We start from the raw sequence: 19,289 nt of genomic DNA, 5'->3' as shown, positions 1-19,289 counted from the left end.
ATCATGAAGAATATTCTTACCAATCTTTTGTGGTGGACTTGACCAGCGCACAAGAATGTGTACTCGATCCCTTAATCCTTCACTTGACTCACATATACATGTGAACAAAGAATTAGTCTTAATTTTCCAAAGATGAAAACTCTCATTCATCATGCTATACAACTTGCATGATCCCAAGTTTCGGTCCAGTTGAAACCTTGGGTGATGAGAATCTTTCCTTATTTGGTAAATTTAGACTCTACCACAAATGAAAGAATCAAATTCATATTTCCATTATTGCTAGAAACATACAAACATCAATTTTTCATAAGTGCCATTGCAAGAAGATATAATAAAATAGAACAAAATTTTATTTATTTATAAAATGCAGAATTTTTTTTCCTTACAATGCAACTTTAAATGAAAACTATGCTATTACATATTTTCTAGCAATCTATCATAACTCCTAAGTAGTAGCTCAAGAATCCGATCTTCGAACCATGAGATTGAAATCCATCTTTGCGACCAGATTCAACATACTCTTGCTTTAAGTTTCCTTCCCTTTGCTTGATCCTGCCATACATCAAAATGTATTAAGAATCTCCAAATAGGAACTTAATTGAGTTATATAGTGGACTTACCTGAAGTAGAGTCAAACTTTTTGACTTAACCTTCTATCAGATCTTTCAGGTAGTTAGGGCAGCTTCGCAACCAATGCCCCTTCCTTTGGAAATAGAAACATATGGAATTTTTGTAATGGTACATGTGACTATCTCAGACTTAGCCATTCTCTTTACCATTTGGTCAACCGAGTTGACTATGGCCGATCCCTTTCCATTGGGAAGAGAAAGTATTTCTGGATATCCAATGTTACCATTAACAATGTCCATGGTAGTTTGGGAAGTTGATATTCTAATCAAATTTGCTTTACCAGTGCTCCAAATCATTGTTGATTCAGCAGCACCAAGCAAATAGATAAGATCACTAAGGGTCATGCCATAGTCAGTTACATAGTAATCCACAAAGAACTCACTATGTGACTTTGGAAGTGATTAGTCAACATCCAACTTCCTCAAGGGCTTGAGTGACCTTGAACTTGTTGGTTAGGGAATATAATTGGAAGAGGTGGAGGAAGTGAAGCATGATTTCCTGGACATCATCTTCATTAGGAAAGCTTGTTCCAAGGGATTTGGGATGATCATAGATGTCTAAACCAGACATCTAATAGGGGGGATATTCAAGTCAGTTGATTTAAGTCCTTAATATAACACCCAATATGAAATATTAAGGCTAGGACCCAACACAATATTTTATATCTTAGAAGAGGGATGCCATAATTCAAGCTATAGAATATTTGAAAGTCGGCGAATGACGATTCACCAATTTCTACCATGAAAAACGAAATAATTTATTAGGTTTTGAATTGGATTTGAAACTCCCAGATCTTTTGAGATTCATTGAACTTTTCAATGGCATGTTTCAATCTCGATTGTGCCCTCTCATGTTTTGTAAATGGGATGCTGAGGATCACAAAACAAGGTGTGAATAACCATGCAAATATACTTAGTACCCTTAATATTATCACTCAATCGATGTGCCGGTTAACCACACACGGTCCACCGATACTATGATAAACATTAGGTTACCCTTTGCCTACCTTGTCAAAACAAGCTAGTGTGTCGGTTAACCACACGCGCTCCACTAACCGACTTAAGCAAAGTGCAAAGTGTAATTTCATGGGTTAGCACCAAATTCACATTTTCCTAAGTAACTAAGATTGGGAATTCATAATAGTTTAGTTACTTAGTATTTATCATTAATACTTTTAATGAAGGGAGAATTCCAATCCTTGTCCTACCCATTCGACTAACGACCATCCACTAGTCAAGGATGCGGCGGGTGAGAGTGGATACCCATTAAACTGTCATTTTATAGGCAGTAACCTTATACCCCCCTTATAGACTGGCTTCGTGAATGAGGCCTACTAACGGTAAGACTGACTTTGTTTTTATACATACATACATACATACATACATACATACAAACATATATATATATATATATATATATATATATATTATTAACTTATAATACTATAAAGTATAAGGGTTGAATTTTAACTTTTAAAATTCTAAGGGCTTAACTTGGAATTAAAGTATGCATGAGGGGAAACTTTACAAATTCCAAAACTTGAGGGCAAGTTTTGAACTATTCAAAAACTTTTCAATTCTATAACTTATGTGTTTAAAGTAGTTTTAATGAAAAATTCTTCAAGTTCCATAACTTGAGGACGAGTTATGGAAGACTTTAAAATATTTAAAAATGAGACTCTTCATTTCATAAATTATGGAAATCTTATGAGTTTTAACAATCATAAATGTGACTTTTCATATAACTTGAGGATAAGATACAAAAACACATTTTATGAATAACTTTTGAATCAATTTGGATTAAAACACATTATCACATAATTTTTCTATTAATCTTTGCAGACTCATAAGAACAAGATAATTCAAATCAAACCATTTTCATGTAATTAGCCTAATCATTAAAACTAATACAAAACATGAATCTACTGACAATTATCTTTTGAATTTGATTAGAATGAATATTACCACATCAAAAACAAGTTTATAGGTTCAAAAATTACTTAGGGTAATGATTCTAGTCCAATTTCAGCCTTAAAAGTCGAAAATATGTTGTCAGGGTCTCCTACTCATCGAGTGTATGAACCTACTCCACGAGTAGGATGAATTTTTCATGGATTCCGCGAGTCCATCAGTGGACTTGGTGAGTCCAGTGTTGAGAAAGCCAAAATTTTTGATTTTTAAGCTATTTCAGCAGGTATAACTTGTAAAAAAGCCTTTGCTTTAATACCACTGATGGGTTTTAGTATAGTACAAGATCCTATGGTGTACATACAACCCTAAATATCTTGGATCTATGTTTTCACTAATTATACATGCAGATAGTTTCCAATTCATTAAACCTATAACTAGCATGCATTCTAATATACCAAATAAGATACTAGTTAGAGTAAGATACCTTTTGTGATGTAGCTTGATTCCATGGAGCTTAAGAGCCTAGTGCCTTAAGTGTGACACCTCAAATGATTCAGATAACATAACCAACAACTTGGAATAACTTGAGAGAAAAGGTTCCTAAGCTCAAATCGGCTAGCCCTCATGTGTACACACACTAGTTCCAATTTCTTGAGCCATGGGGTCCTTATATATTGTGGCTATTAGGGTTACACCATGTAACTCATGTCTTTCCATATTCTTCATGCTCCATGGGTTAAAACCTCCATGGAGTATCCATGGGTTACTCCATGGATTTGTCCCAACATGAAGAACTATGGATCATAAGCCCACATATATAAGAATGAATGACTTACACAATCAATCCCCATATATTTAATTAATATCCTTTTGATCACAATATTAATGCCAAATTAAGTGTTGATCAATACTCATTAAATAATATGATTTCATATTAATATATTAGAAATTATAATATATTAACAAATCATAATTATCCCTTTCTCACAAAAGTCTATCCAAATTCTTCCGATGCCATGCAACTCAAATGGACCATGTCAATCGGGTCAAGTACATACCAATTATAGTTATGAAGTTAGACACTAATCCAACAACACTTTGGGAGGGTACCGACATATAGCTTGGTAGGTGCTGGTGCGGCTAGGGCGGTAGCAGCATGAACCGCCACGACGTGTTGTTTCTTTGTGGGCTCCTGGGTTGGCTGACCCTTCTTCTTGTTTCTAAAAGTCCTCTTGTTATCACTTCCCTTTTCCTATTCGAGGGCGGGAGTCATTATGCCTTGTCATACTCCGTGATCGATGAGGTTGTGAGTTATGCACTTGGCGCTGTCGAAAGTTGTTGGGTTGGTAGCAATTACATTCCTCTAAATCTGGGGAGATAGCCCCCAGATGAAACGTTCTACTTTCTTGCTCTCCGAAGTGATCATTCTAGGGTATAGGATTGCCAGGTCGCTGAATATGGTGGTATAGGCTTCGATGTTAGATTCGTTCATAGTGAGATTCCAAAGCTCTTGTTCCAGTTTCTATACCTCACCCTATTGGGCAGTACTCTTCGAGGATCATGATTTTGAGATCCTCCTAGCTCATTTAGCTCGCCATCGGGAGTGTTAGGGCTTTGATGTGGCCATTCCACCATGAAAGGGCCCTATCAGAAAGAGTGCAGGCTGCAAATTTGACTTTGCTCTCCTCTGGGCAGGCACAAATTTCAAATATTGACTCCGTCTTCTCAAACTATAGAGTCCCAAATCCAGGAACCAAACCAGTGATCAAACAGTAAAAATCAATCAAACAGAAACAAAATAAAGAAGAAGAAGAAATTGATCAAGCAATGCACACGTTTATTGTTGGGTCGCAAACACGTCTGGTACACCTTGATTACACACACTTACACTGTGAACTCTCTTACTACGTCACTGACACTATCTGACACACACACACACACACACACACATATATATATATATATGTATATATATATATATATATGGGGGCAGACAGGACGTGAACAAGGTTCACGGCCGAACACATGTTCACAACCGTATACCCGTTCATGGTTGTGAAAGCCTTCACAACCACAAACAGCACTAGAACATACATAGCAAGACCAGCACCCTAGTAAGACCTATAGAAATGATTTCCTAGCCCAAACTACATATAAATATGTCCTAAAACGAACCACTGTGTCAGAGCAATGACGCCACTTCTTCCATTGAAGGGCTTGGGCTTGCGGTTCGCAAAATCTTTGTAAGTGCATTCCCTTAAGTGCCCTTGATATTCACTTTGATTGGAGCTGTTGCTCCCATTTCCTCCTCCGTTTCTATTACTACTTATTTGGGTGTTGATAACAGCCACATCAGCGGTCACTACAACTTGGAACACTACAGAGTCCATTTGTAGGGGAGGTGGCGGTGGTGGTGTTGCTGATGTGTTGTGAGGTTGTGTGTTGTTCTTGCGTCGGTTTAACTTCCTTGGTGGCATACTTTTGCCATAAAGTTTAACGGATGGAATGGCGATAAGTTTTGAGAATAGTCATGAATCTGGCATTATCGTAACTGAATGCCTTGTTTATGTATGTGTACCAATTTTAGCTGTGTTTTAAATTTTCAAGAAATTCACAAATGAAATTTACTATAAAAAGAAAACAATTGAATAACAAATAGTGGCATCCAATGAAATAAAAATGCATAACTATTTAATTAATAACATGGTTTTAATACATACTTTTTAGTGAAAATTGACCTTTAAGAAGGTGTACATGAAAGAGTAGCACTAATGTTTGCTCGTAACTAAAAACAAGATATGAGTGGTACATGCCCTACTCAGAACGGGTAGTCTTCTCTTGGCCAAAGGATGAAGTCGAGGCGCCTTCTAACTCTGCTATCTGACGTTCAGCTGCAATCACTCATTCCTTGAGAGTCATGTGCCTCTCGTGATACTCTCGCACATCTGCTCGAGTGGAGGTAAGGTCCTCATGGAGGATGTCAATAAGGTGATATGTGCAGGGCTAATCCCTCTTCATCCACCGGTGTCAGGCGTTGGTGGCCTCAGTAGCAGCCCCTAGCTCCACAATCTGGTTCGCTATTGCTCTAGTCTAGTCTCAGAGGTGGGAGATGCATTGCACCATGACAGGAAGAGCCATGTCTTCCGGTCCTCCATGGCTGAGGTTGTAGAAACCTCGTTGCATGTCGTATGGCGAGCGCTGGTGTTGCTACCGGCTCCACCTCTCAAATTCTTCCGCCCAATGGGGCATGGGTCCATTGTAGCCTAAACAATGTACAGGGACTCGAGTGACGGAAGGAGGCTTTATGACTTCAGACACCGCGTCCAAGTCCTCCTCTTCCTCTTCTTTGTCTTCTTCTTCCTCCACTTCTAGATCCTCTTCAGGATCCTCTTTGGGTTCTTCTTCCATTAGCTCCTCAAGGTCCTCTTCGGGTTCTTCTTCCATTAGCTCCTCAGGATCCTCTTCGGGATCCTCTTTGATCCACCCACCATTCCCCTAGTTAGGGAAAGAGGGGTCTCTTGGTGCATAGAATCCTGCCATGATGTCTGTGAAAAAATGTAATAAGTGCATGAAGAATTTAAGTGTATGTATCCTAAAATACTCCTATATTATTTTAATTGTTTATGTTTTATTCTATAGTTCTTGATTTTTTTGGTAAGTGTTAGACTCGTTGTTCACCACAAACATTCCCCAACATATGTTAGTCACACCTCGGATAAATATAGTTGATCAAGTTATATTTATTAAAGGTCTAATTACATACCCCAAGGCCTACCCGTAGTTTTCAACTCATCATAATACTTTTATTATGCTCTCGTTATGATATTGCCCTAACTTGTATGTATTTACACATTACTTAATTTATTATGATATTTTTAAAAGTATATTTGTAGTCAGAGTGTTTTAGCCCCATTGTATTTATAGTTGTATATCTTGAATGGTTTGATATACTAGTTCACTATAAACAATGCTCTGATACGAATCTACCACACCCCCAAACCGGAACAGCGGAAACAACCAAGGGTGGATGACGTCATTTCAAAGTATCATAACAGTTGAATATAAATGAATCATAGCAACACAAGCATCATACATTGAGATTACAAGTTTACATTGTTTACAAACTTCGTTTGCTCAAAAGTTAAATACAAATACTAAAAAGTAGAAAACATGATGCAACACACCCTTCCCTCAAAATGTTTGGAATACCTGTTTACTGGTTTCTCGAGAATACAAGTGATTTTGAAAAGTGTCAACAATTAAGTTGGTGAGTTCATAAGCATTTTGTATAAGAAAAGATTTGTAACGGTTTCGTGTAAAATGATTTTGTATACTTCTAGAAAATCCGATATTTTCTTTAAAAACGAGTTGTAAGCATGACACTCAAAGCTAAAATGTATGTATTTCCTTTGTATCTCTTGTGAAATAAAAATGTATGTTTCAAGAAAATCCAATATTTTCTTAAATATGAACTGTAGTCTTAAACCTTAAGACAAAATTGTAAGTAACGTTGTACTGAAAATAGTATGTAGATTCATTTCTTTTTATAAAACTAATGAATTGTAAGTTATTCCATAAACCAAGTCGTTTTGTTAATCCCTATGTGAGCTATTCTAACCATGCTTAATAGGACTAATATGCCTGAATGACCTTCTTGAGGCGTCGGAGCAGGTAGACTTTTGTCACCCTAGACTTGTCGTTCTAACTGTAGCGAGCAACTGAGGTGTGAGGTTTTCAATCCCGTATAGATCCATACACAACTATCTCGATCTCCCTCAAGGAGACTCTAGTTATAATGCAGGACTTAAGTACACTAGGTAGGTACGGTGAAGGAACGTCTCACAAGAGCATCAACAGATTTATATGAACTATGACTCTATTTTCTTGTAAAATAATTACACCTTTGAAAAAATATATGGTTCTTCTGAAATGAAAGTGTGGTTTTGTGAGTCCCAAACTATACCAATTATAGTTTATATTGTATATTTGTTGAGACTATTTATATAATCATTTATATAAATATAAAGATGTTATCTTGTCTATTGTCAAAATATGAAATTAAAACTTGATATCTTTGGGTTGAAACCCACCAAAATAGTAAATGACTAAAATGTAACTATTTTTGCTAGAAAAAGTATCTTTTAGTAAAAAGTTTCCAAAACCTTGTAGTTTACAATCATATTTTCTTGATGATATTTGTAACATATGATAAGTTATATTTTTTTTTGGTTAACTTTGCATATCAAAACTAATTCATCACAAATATTGTATAAAAGTAGTGATTATCCTCACTTGAGCAAATAATGTTCTATACTTCAAAATCAAGAAGTAACAACAAGTATTTAGCTTGTATCCCCCCACCCCCCTAGTTTGTGGGTTGTTTTGAAAAGATGAAATAAGCTTAAACTCTTTAACGGAGTTGATGAACTTCCTTGGAGGTGATACTATCCTAAGGGTTTAACACATAATATTGTGTGTAAATAGGATGAATTTAACATAATAATGTATAGAATGCTAGATAATCTCAAAATTACTTACCAAAATCTAAGAACAAAGCTTGAAGATTTTTGGAACTTGGAAGCTTGCACTCGGTTAATTGAGAGAAAATGAGGTTTAGAGCAGATGAAATGGGAATGATCGTGTTTGTGGTAAGTGATCTCATGCATTCTAAGGAGGCTAATTGATATGACTTTTACTTAGTTATCTGTTGGGTAATATATTTATTTGTTGGATGTTTTGCTTGGGATACTGTCGAGTTTTCATGGGAAATAGGGTGAGATATCACATCTTAAATTCAAACCTTATCCTTTTATCCCACTGGAATCACTCTATGATGGACCACCTTGGAGTTTTCGGCCATACATGACCAAAATCACCTTGTTCCATGGGTGATTTCGATCCTAACTCCCTCATAAATTGATTTTTCGGCCATAGTGGTCTTGAATCTTAGAGTTTTCGGTCCTAGGATGTTCTAGGATTGCGTTTACAGTTTGATACTTTATATGGGAGGGTGATTTCGGTCTTAGATGGACCGAAATCTCATTCTTGGTGGGGTCTAGGCTTTAACTATAAAGTAGTGTTCTTAAATCCATGATTTGTACCAATTTGATTTGTTTGCTAAACCTTTAAGTGTTTACTACCAATGTGATTCTCAAAGTATGCATAAATACATAAATATATACGCTTATATGAATAATTCCCCCTTTTAACTTTCAAAAGTTTTATTGCATCAAGTTTACATCGTGGTTATACTTATACATAGCTACATGTTAAACCTTGCTTAATCAAAATTTCCCAGTTGTCACAATTCCTTAAAACTTCATTGTTATCTTTCTCTAACAATGCTTGTCTTTTCATGGGATGTTTATTTTTTAGATGCATCTTGTGTCGCCTATGCATATATTGATGAACAATAAAAGTTAGAATATATTTTTTTTACCTAATATGGACATAATGAGTAAATGAGTTAATTCAAAATTCCTAGCTTAATGTATTAAGACCCCAACATACTTTATGCATGTATATATACATCATTGTGTTAATGTATTATATATAGTTATCCATATATTTTACAGTTTTCCTGTTTAAGTGTTTAATTAATGAACATACTTTTACATGTATCCATATTAAGTGACAAATTTAATAATGTATTATTGAATTAAGCTCTTAATTTGGATTGTATAAATAAATGGACAACTAATCAAACAAATAAAGAATATGCAATTAGCAATATACTTACTCGACATATGGATGCACTTTAGGTGTATTTTGCAGTACAAAGAAACGTGCTTTGATGAAGAGTTCTGGAAAAACTTCAAATGGATATGTAACTGATAGTGCTACTTCGTCAACATTTTCAATTGTGTTATGGTTATCCTGTGACATTGTCACACCCCCAAACCAGAATGGCGGAATCGTTCGAGGGCGGATGACTTCATGTAGTATCATAACAATTGAATACATAGTAAAGAAAGTAGTACAACCATCATATATATAATTTTAAAAGTTTACATTGTTGAAAGGTACTTGTTTTAAAACAAATTACAATACGATGTCAAAATGAAACTAAACTAACGCCACAGCGTCCCTTCTTCAAAAGCTGTTTGTTTACTTGTTTTACTGAATTCCTGAGAAATACAAGTAGTTTTGAAAAAGTAGATCAGCATTTAAGCTGGTGAGTTCATAAGTATTTAGTAACAATGTTTGTATGAAATAGAATGAAATGGTTTGTACATGTTTGAATGTTCCTAGAAAATCCCATATTTTCTACTAGAGTAGATGGTAGTTTAATTGTTTCAAAACTTGTAATGCAATAGTGCTTTTCATGCCTAAAATAGTAGGTTTATGTATAAATCGCTAAGGCATTCGGAAAACCCCGTAAATCAATGTGTTTTTAATACTTCATGTGAGTCTTATAACCATGCTATTTGACCAAGATGCCTATAACAACGTTCTTCAAGCGTTGGAAAGTTATGACGTTTGTCACCCAAGGCCTGTCGGCCTAGCAGCAGCTAACAGCTTAGCTGTGGGATTTTCAATCCCGTATAGATCTATACACAAGTATCACGCTCCTCCTACAAGGGATTTTGGTATATAATACATGACTTAAAATGCATACTCGAAAGTACGTGAAATGTCTCACAAAACTTAGTATAAAACAGATTTACGTATGAAAATGTCCATTTGTTCATGTGTATGAAAATATCTCTTTGATATAGTGTTTCTAGTATGTAAATGTTCATGATTTTCTCGTAAACTATACCTATTATAGTTCTTCAAAATGGGTGTTTCGTTCGTATAGTAAACCCTAGTGTAATGCTCACTTGTTATGTAAAGTATAATATTTATATTGACATAAATGATCACATATCCTTAAAGTATAAATAACGTGTTTGATTCGTATATATATAAACATGTTTTATTTCCAAAAGACAAGATGTCATTGAGAAGATATATTGCATACGAAAGTTCCCATGTAGTAGTTATGAATCAAATATGATTTACTTGTTAAAAGAGTATATAGTGAAACTTTATGTTACACACGATAATAACCGTGTGTTTACTTGTATTCCCCCCCCCCCCTAATCCCCCCTTAAAAGTGTATAAAATCATTGATAAAACATTTGAAAGTGTTGTTTATAGGGGTATGAACTCACTTGATTGCTGGGAGAAAGCGAGATGATAATCGAGCAGAACTTCGACTTGGAAGAGTTGATTTTCTCGGGAATCTCGGGAGTGTAGAACCTTCCTTTGGAACTTAAGTGTGAAAACCGGGGCTTCGAGATGGATTATCGAGGTAATTATGCAGAGTAACAAAACTTAAATGGAAAGAGATGAGCACCAAACCCGGCACCCTTAAGCTTCTATTTATAGGGTCATTTCTGGTATGTCACGTCATGACCATCTGTGTCACGTTGTGGTGAGCAGGATTTTATCCTCTTCCATTGATGGGATGCCCTCAGTCACTTGCCGGGTCGTGGTAAACTGTGTCACGGTGTGACAGACCTGACCGTCTCGGATTTTGACTCTTAAACTTGTAAAATCCGTAACTTTCGCGTACGAGCTCCGTTTTCGACGTTCTTTATATGCATGCGTAGGTGAGAATATACTCTACAACTCTCGTTTAGACTTCGTCGGCAAATTTTGAATTTATTTTTAATTATTTTTTTAACAGGCCGGGACTGGGAAAACCCGTTAAAAATCCATAACTTCTTCATCCGACGTCCGTTTTTGCCAGAATTTTTACCGTTGCACTACTTTGGTTGAGACATTAAATTCTTATTTAGGTTGTTTCGGCCAAAAGTCTCTTGATTCTCCTTAAAATTGAATGTAGGGTTGATTCCTTAGCTTCCCACGCTCCAGCAGCACCTTTAGTCGACAATTGGCCTCCAAGGGTTCATCTATATGCTAGGGTATCGATCTGAAAGTCCCTTTGTATAGATTTTCACAAAACAGAGGTGACTTGTCGAGTCCAGTGACCTACTCGGTGAGTCCGTCACTTAAAACCCCGTGTGCGGCAAGGCAAAGTCAAGAACCGTGAAACTTCTTACCAACTCGTCGAGTTGATGCCTTACTCGTCAAGTCCATTTGGAATCAACATTTTCTCAAAACACGAAAGTCGTCCGAAATTGTGTCTAGTTTTCAGAACATTTTGAATCTCGTCAATTGGAGTTACGTTTCATGAGATATGGTCAAAACACTGACGAGGGGTCAAGTTGTCCAACAACATCCTTCTTTCTTCAAAATCCAAGATCCAAGCTTCCAATCACTAGTTCCGCTTCCTTTTCAATCCGAGCATGTCATTGTTGCAGAAAAATGAAATTATAGACTAATTAAGCACATTTTTTTCATTAAATGAGATAAAATCAACATAAAGTATTAAGATAATGCATGAATTTTATAACTAAATATGCCCATATCATCTCTCGATCTCTATTTCGAGTTTTTAGTTGTCTACTACTATATCCGGATCTTGGAAAAATCATAACTTCCTCATACGAAGTGAGATTTGGACGTTCTTTTTACGTACGTTTATGGTTTAATGATATCTACAACTTTCATTTAGATACTTAAAGCTAAAAACTACTGTATTGAAACTTCGCGTTTTTCGTTTCATCGGTGTTGCCGGTTTCGTTGGAAATCTTAGAATGGTCATAACTTCTTCGTTATAACTCGTATTTTAGTGTTCTTAGTATTTCTGTAAACCTTGACACAATATTTAACATAGTAGGTAACCCAATAGAGACTTTTGTACATTTTATTTTCAAAGTTAATTTCATTATTTCAAAAGTGGTTACAATACTTGACTTTTTAGGTCATTACATAGAGTCGAAATATCGGGTTGTCACATCATCCTCCCATTAGAGGGAATTTCGTCCCGAAATTTAATGTAAGAAAAACACTTGTGGATTAGGGAAAAAGATGTGGGTACTTGTGTTTCATCTGATCTTCGCGTTCCTAGGTGTATTCAGGTCCTCGCTTTGCATTCCAGCGGACCTTCACGATGGGTATGCGACTTTGTTTTGTTTTTTTGTAATTTCACTATCCATGATTTCAATTGGTTCTTCTATAAAGTGGAGACTCTCGTTGATTTCGATTTCGTATAAAGGGACGACGATGGTCTCATCGGACAAACATTTCTTCAAGTTCGACACATGTAAGGTAGGGTGTACGTTATCGAGTTCCTACGGTAGACGAAGTTTGTAGGCTACCGGGCCGATCCTTGCAAGGATCTCGAATGGTCCAATATACCTTGGTTTTAGTTTCCCACATTTTCTAAAACGTATTAGTCCTTTCCAGGGAGAGACCTTCAATAGCACTTGGTCCCCGACCTGAAATTCCAAGGGTTTCCGTTTTTTGTCTGCATAACTCTTTTGTCTGTCTCTTGAAGCCTTTAATCGTTACCAAATTTTTACAATCTTCTTGGTTGTTTCGCTTATGATCTCCGGACCAGTAAGAGTGTTGTCGGGTAGTTGTCCCTTGGCTAGTTGCGTGTCACCCACTTCAGCCCAGCACAGTGGTGATCTGCACTTCGGAACGTAGAGGGCTTTGAATGGAGCAACTTTAATGCTGGAGTGATAGCTATTGATGTGCACAAAAGTACCCACTAATTTTAATATTTATAACCTAACAAACTTAAACTAACTATGCACTTATAGGCAGTGTACCTAGTCAGATTACAGTATAGTTTGGGTAAGTCGGGTGTCGATCACAGGGAACGGTGTTACTAATTATTTTACTTACTATTAAATTAACCTAATTATAAGTTTAAAAGGGGTTTTTATCTGATTTTACAAGATCAGACGAACTTAAATCAAATTCAATAAGTAAAACACACTTGTTTAGTTTGAATCCACTTCTTTCTTATGGCTAGCTAATGTTTATGGATCATCTAGTTGATTTTAATTATATTAGTAATTTAGTTCTAAGTTTACCAATAATTAACTAATTCATGTCAAACCATGTATGTTCACACACAATTAAACACAAAACTAATTATGAATATAAATATGCTATGTAAGATTTTATATAAATGCAATTATGGTCACAATACACGCTCTCTAGCACAGCTAAACTTATTTACTCTAATTACTAACTAAGATTGGTCAATCCTAGCTCTAACAATTCAATGTTCACTAAATCATTAGGTAAACAAGTTCATGCAGTTAATGATCATTAAGCTACATAGAACATGCAATCAAGCAATTAGAGCAACAAACATAAGCATGCTAGGTTATACAAATCAAACACAAGCAATTTTACCAACTGAATAAATCCATAAAAATTGAGCTATTCATAAGTTAGAAGCTTCATCTAGCTAAACAAGAGTAGCTAGATTCAGCTGCTCATCATAGCAACTAACAAAATAACACAAGTTGAATCGATTGGAAACATGTTCTTAATAAACTAAATTAAACTAAATTATGGACCTTCACTCTTTTTGGTGTTGAAAGCCTCTTCCCATAACTTTTCTCTCCTTAAAATCGCCTTCTGGAACTCCTCTCTCCAACCAAAGTTTTCTCTATTCGTAATGGTCCAGGATTTATATAGTTGCTGATATCCATAAATTCATGTCGTGAATAATAAGAAATTCACGTCGTGAGTTGTAGATAACCGTGCTCGTCAAGGATTCCTTCACCCGCGTACATATCTTCTAGAACCAACTATTCACATCGTGAATCCTTTAAGTCTCACGTCGTGAATAATCTTTTTCAAGATTTTCTTCACTTTTACTCTTTTAATTCCCAAAGTTTCTTTCTTTAACGCTTTTAGTTCCTTTTCTTCAAAATGTCTTCTTTTTGGCTGTAAATAACATTTAAGCTCATAAGTACCATTATTCTAAACAAATTACCAACTTTTTAATAAAAATGTACTTAAATATTGCCTAAAATTAAGTATAAATATGGCAATATCACTATTGTAGTATGAAAATTCGACTAGTGGTAAATGGGTATCCCACGTTTTACCAAAATCGATTACACAAGCTCTTAGCATATCTTCCAAGGTCTATATGGTCCTCTCACTTTGACCGTCGGTTTGTGGATGGTAAGCAGTACTCATGTCTAGTTTCGTTCTAAGAGATTTTTCTAGCGACTTCCAGAATCGCAAGGTGAATCTACTATCTCTGTCAGAGATAATGGATATTGGCCCACCATGTAGTCGTACAATCTCTCGGATGTATGTTCGAGCTAGCTTCTCCATCTTGTCGGTTTCCTTTATGGGTGGGAAGTGTGCGGATTTTGATCTAAGTTTTTAAAACTAATATGCAAAAAGAAAAAGAAAAAAAATTTTGCAAACCAAACTCGAGCTGCCTCTCGAGAAGCGCTTCTTTTTCTTGGAGTCTTGAGCTGGACTCCGTGCCTCCTACGTTGAGTCCTCGGAAGAATCCACCACTAGGATCTTTTGTTCCTTGAATCGCCTCTTGTAAACTTGAACTCGCCTTTTGTATGCCTTCTTTGAATTTTCTTTTTTAACTTTCACCTCTTCTTCAGGTTTGCGTTTTGTGCCCTTAGTTTCTTCCTTGCACTTCATCGCATCCTCCTCCTCTTTCACCACCGGCTTTGTCACTCTTGAAGTGACCTCCTCTTCATCACTTGTCATCTCCTCCTCCTCTTTGCTCACCCAAGAAGGTGGACTTTTGTAAGATATGACTTCAACCAAAAATGGAACAGATGCTCTAGGTTTTGTTCTTTTGACTTGATGAACTGCCTTGATCTCTTCTTCCATAAGCTTTTCCAGTTCTTCTAGTTCATTGTCTTTGTTAATTGTGAACACCTCTTCTTGAAAATGTTCCTTTGGGAAACCATCTTCTATCCCAAAAACTTCTTTTTCATCTCCAACTCTCAAGGTGAGCTTAGACTTGCGGATATCAACAAGAGCTCCAGCAGGGTTAAGCAATGGACGGCCAAGGATAAATGGAATATCAGGATCTTCCTTCATATCCATTACTACAAAATCTATTGGAAAAACAAATTTTACAATTTTTACCAAAATATCCTCCACTATGCCCCGGAGTTGTGTCACTGAACGGTTCGCCATGTGAATTGTCATTTTCGTAGCCTTCATCTTCTGAATTTCCAATTTTTTATAAAATGAAAAAGGCATCAAATTAATGCTAGCCCCAGAATCGGCTAAAGCATTAACCTTCAATTTATTACCAAACTCACACGGAAGAGTGAGGCGTCCAGGATCCCCCATCTTCTCTGGTGTCTCTCCCAACACAGCTTTTGAGCTTTGTTCACTTAGAACCACCTTAGACTGTTTCTTTAATTGCTTGCAAGTGTCTATCAAATCTTGTAGTAATTTTTGATGCTCGGGAGTTTTGGATAAGGACTCGACAAAGGGATTATTAATCGGAATCCCCTTCACATGCTTGACAAACTCTCTGTGCTCTCTCTCTAGTGGACTAAGGGTAGCTTGGGAAGGAAAAGGCAAAGGCGGCTGATAAGCCGAACCAACTACAGATTTTTTATGTTCATGACGGGCCCACGTCGTGAACATATAAGGTTCAGATCGTGAATTCTGGAACTCAGCAGCTTCATGATTTTCGAGCTTGGTCTTCTTCATCTTTGGATCGGGCTGTTGTGGTTCTTCTTTCAATGCCTCCAGGAACTCAGAGATGGCTTCTTCTTCGGTGTCTATGGCCATTACATGAGATTGGGTCTTTGTTTCGGTATTTTGTTGGGGATAACTTCTCATGAACTAGAGTGGCTAGTTGACCAACTTGAACTTCAAGGTTATGGATGGAGGCTTGTTGATTCTTAATTAAATTTTGTTGTTCATTGATAGCAGAATCAGTGGCATCGTGTCTCTTTTCTGAAGCTTCCATAAACTTCATCAACATAGTCTCTAGATCGGGTTTCTTCTCGGCTGGTGGCTGCTCCTTTTGATAAAAGCCTCGACCTGTCTGCCTATACTTCTCTTCTTTTTGCTTCTTATACTCTTCATATGGCAGCCACTCCTTCTTCGGTTTCCTCCAGTCCTCATCAAACTTATTCCCGCTTGAGTAGCACACTTGAACTTTTATGTTCCCAAACTCATCTAAATTGCAATCTTTGGTCAAGTGTGGACCACTACATCTCTCGCAACCCACTCTTATGGCATGTATTGACCGGTCCATTTGTGTTATCCTTCGATCCAAATTATTCAGCATAGCCATCACAGCTACTATTTCTTCAGTTTGGGACCCTCCACTGCTTTTGATTCCATCTTGCCTAGGGTTGTGGTATTCGCTAGAGTGCTTCGCGAATTCTTCAATCAGCTCCTTAACCTCCCTTGGATTTTTCTTTGCCAAAGGTCCTTGAGAATCAAGGAGTTGTCTCGTCATAACGTTGACCCCATCATAGAAGATCGACATCTCTTGTTGCACATTTAGCTCATGTTGAGGGCAATTTCTGAGCAAGCCCTTGTACCGCTCCCATGCTTCGTATAATGACTCCCCCGGCTGTTGCTCAAAGTTGGCTATTGCCTTCTTGAGTTTGGCTATCTTGGATGGCGGGCAAAACTGGTCAAGGAATTGCTCACACATTTGAGCCCAAGTGGTAATTATACCCGGTGGAAGTGACTTTAACCACTCCTTAGTAGCTCCTTTGAAAGTGATGGGAAACATCCTAAGCAAGATTGTGTTTCTGTTGACATTTGGGACATTGAAGTAATCCGCAATGTCGTTGACTTCATCTAGATGCTTAAAAGCATCCTCATGATCTTTCCCAAAAAATGGGATATCTTTCAGTGCAGTCAATATGTGCCCCTTCAACTCGAATGTGGCAGTGGCAGGTTTTGCGGGTTGGACTAAACCGGGAGTCATATCTTCTCGGACCCGCTTCTTGTAAGCTCCCATGGACATCTCTTCAATTGCTGCTATCTCGTTCTCGGGTTCGCTCGTGTGTTCTTCAAATTCCGGCTCGGTATCGTATTCGGACTCGGTTTGGACGGGTGTTTGATCCAAGTGCTCAAAATTGCTCTTGTGCCTCTCGGATGAACTTGACTCTCCTATCTTCTTTCCCGACTTCCTTGAAAAAGCTGACTTTAATTCTTGTAAGGGTGTCTTTTTCTTGTGAATTGCAGACTCGGGATCTTCAAGTGGTGGCACCAAGGGTGTGTTTGAGCCTCTGGTCATGAACTCCTGCAACTTGCTAAACTAAAAAAAACGTAAAACTGAACTAAAATAAGAAAATACTAAAAACTGAAATCTCAGCTTTCACGTCGTGAGTTTATTAAAACTCACGTCGTGAACTCTGTGACAGAAAATATTTTTTTTTGTTATATGCTAATCAACTAAGCTAAGCTAACAAAAATAAATAACCAATTAACCTTTTTGTAGATTTTATTCCACAAAAAGGGATCAGTTAATCTAATGTAACTAAATAAACTAATAATCTAAGCCGTTCCCAGGCAACGGCGCCAAAAACTTGATGTGCACAAAAGTACCCACTAATTTTAATATTTATAACCTAACAAACTTAAACTAACTATGCAATTATAGGCAGTGTACCTAGTCAGATTACAGTATAGTTTGGGTAAGTCGGGTGTCGATCACAGGGAACGGTGTTACTAATTATTTTACTTACTATTAAATTAACCTAATTATAAGTTTAAAAGGGGTTTTATCTGATTTTACAAGATCAGACGAACTTAAATCAAATTCAATAAGTAAAACACACTCTTGTTTAGTTTGAATCCACTTCTTTCTTATGGCTAGCTAATGTTTATGGATCATCTAGTTGGTTTTAATTATATTAGTAATTTAGTTCTAAGTTTACCAATAATTAACTAATTCATGTCAAACCATGTATGTTCACACACAATTAAACACAGAACTAATTATGAATGTAAATATGCTATGTAAGATTTTATATAAACACAATTATGGTCACAATACACGCTCTCTAGCACAGCTAAACTTATTTACTCTAATTACTAACTAAGATTGGTCAATCTTAGCTCTAATAATTCAATGTTCACTAAATCATTAGGTAAACAAGTTCATGCAGTTAATGATCACTAAGCTACACAGAACATGCAATCAAGCAATTAGAGCAACAAACATAAGCATGCTAGGTTATACAAATCAAACACAAGCAATTTTACAAACTAAATAAATCCATAAAAATTGAGCTATTCATAAGTTAGAAGCTTCATCTAGCTAAACAAGAGTAGCTAGATTCAGCTGCTCATCATAGCAACTAACAAAATAACACAAGTTGAATTGATTGGAAACATGTTCTTAATAAACTAAATTAAACTAAATTATGGACCTTCACTCTTTTTGGTGTTGAAAGCCTCTGCCCAGAACTTTTCTCTCCTTAAAATCGCCTTCTGGAACTCCTCTCTCCAACCAAAAGTTTTCTCTATTCGTAATGGTCAAGGATATATATAGTTGCTGATATCCATAAATTGATGTCGTGAATAATAAGAAATTCACGTCGTGAGTTGTAGATAACCGTGCTCATCAAGGATTCCTTCACCCGCGTACATATCTTCTAGAACCAACTATTCACGTCGTGAATCCTTTAAGTCTCACGTCGTGAATAATCTTTTTCCGGATTTTCTTCACTTTTACTCTTTTAATTCCCAAAGTTTCTTTCTTTAACGCTTTTAGTCCCTTTTCTTCAAAATGTCTTCTTTTTTGCTGTAAATAACGTTTAAGCTCATAAGTACCATTATTCTAAACAAATTACCAACTTTTTAATAAAAATGTACTTAAATATTGCCTAAAATTAAGTATAAATATGGCAATATCACTATTGT

At 36.5% G+C, this 19,289-nt stretch overlaps 1 protein-coding gene and 1 non-coding gene across 2 annotated transcripts; one reads left to right on the top strand and one right to left on the bottom strand.

Annotated features, from left to right (window-relative positions):
* Positions 1 to 5,747: 5,747 nt before the first annotated feature.
* On the bottom strand, positions 5,748 to 16,187 carry LOC128126142 (uncharacterized). The gene is made up of 3 exons (XM_052763891.1): positions 15,698 to 16,187; positions 15,315 to 15,487; positions 5,748 to 6,035 (listed from the first exon to the last, which is right to left on the bottom strand). Exons 1-3 carry the CDS (start codon positions 16,185 to 16,187, stop codon positions 5,748 to 5,750), a joined length of 951 nt encoding a protein of 316 aa, XP_052619851.1.
* Positions 16,188 to 16,912: 725 nt separating this feature from the next.
* Positions 16,913 to 17,019, top strand: LOC111921097 (small nucleolar RNA R71). Its single transcript, XR_002860065.1, has one exon. It is a non-coding gene; the product is annotated as a small nucleolar RNA R71 (small nucleolar RNA).
* The last annotated feature ends 2,270 nt before the right edge of the window (positions 17,020 to 19,289 follow it).

This window comes from Lactuca sativa, chromosome 5 (genome assembly GCF_002870075.4).
Source record: "Lactuca sativa cultivar Salinas chromosome 5, Lsat_Salinas_v11, whole genome shotgun sequence".
Classification (NCBI taxonomy): domain Eukaryota; kingdom Viridiplantae; phylum Streptophyta; class Magnoliopsida; order Asterales; family Asteraceae; genus Lactuca; species Lactuca sativa.
Note: the sequence above shows the minus strand (reverse complement) of the source record. Positions and strands in the feature narration are given on the sequence as shown.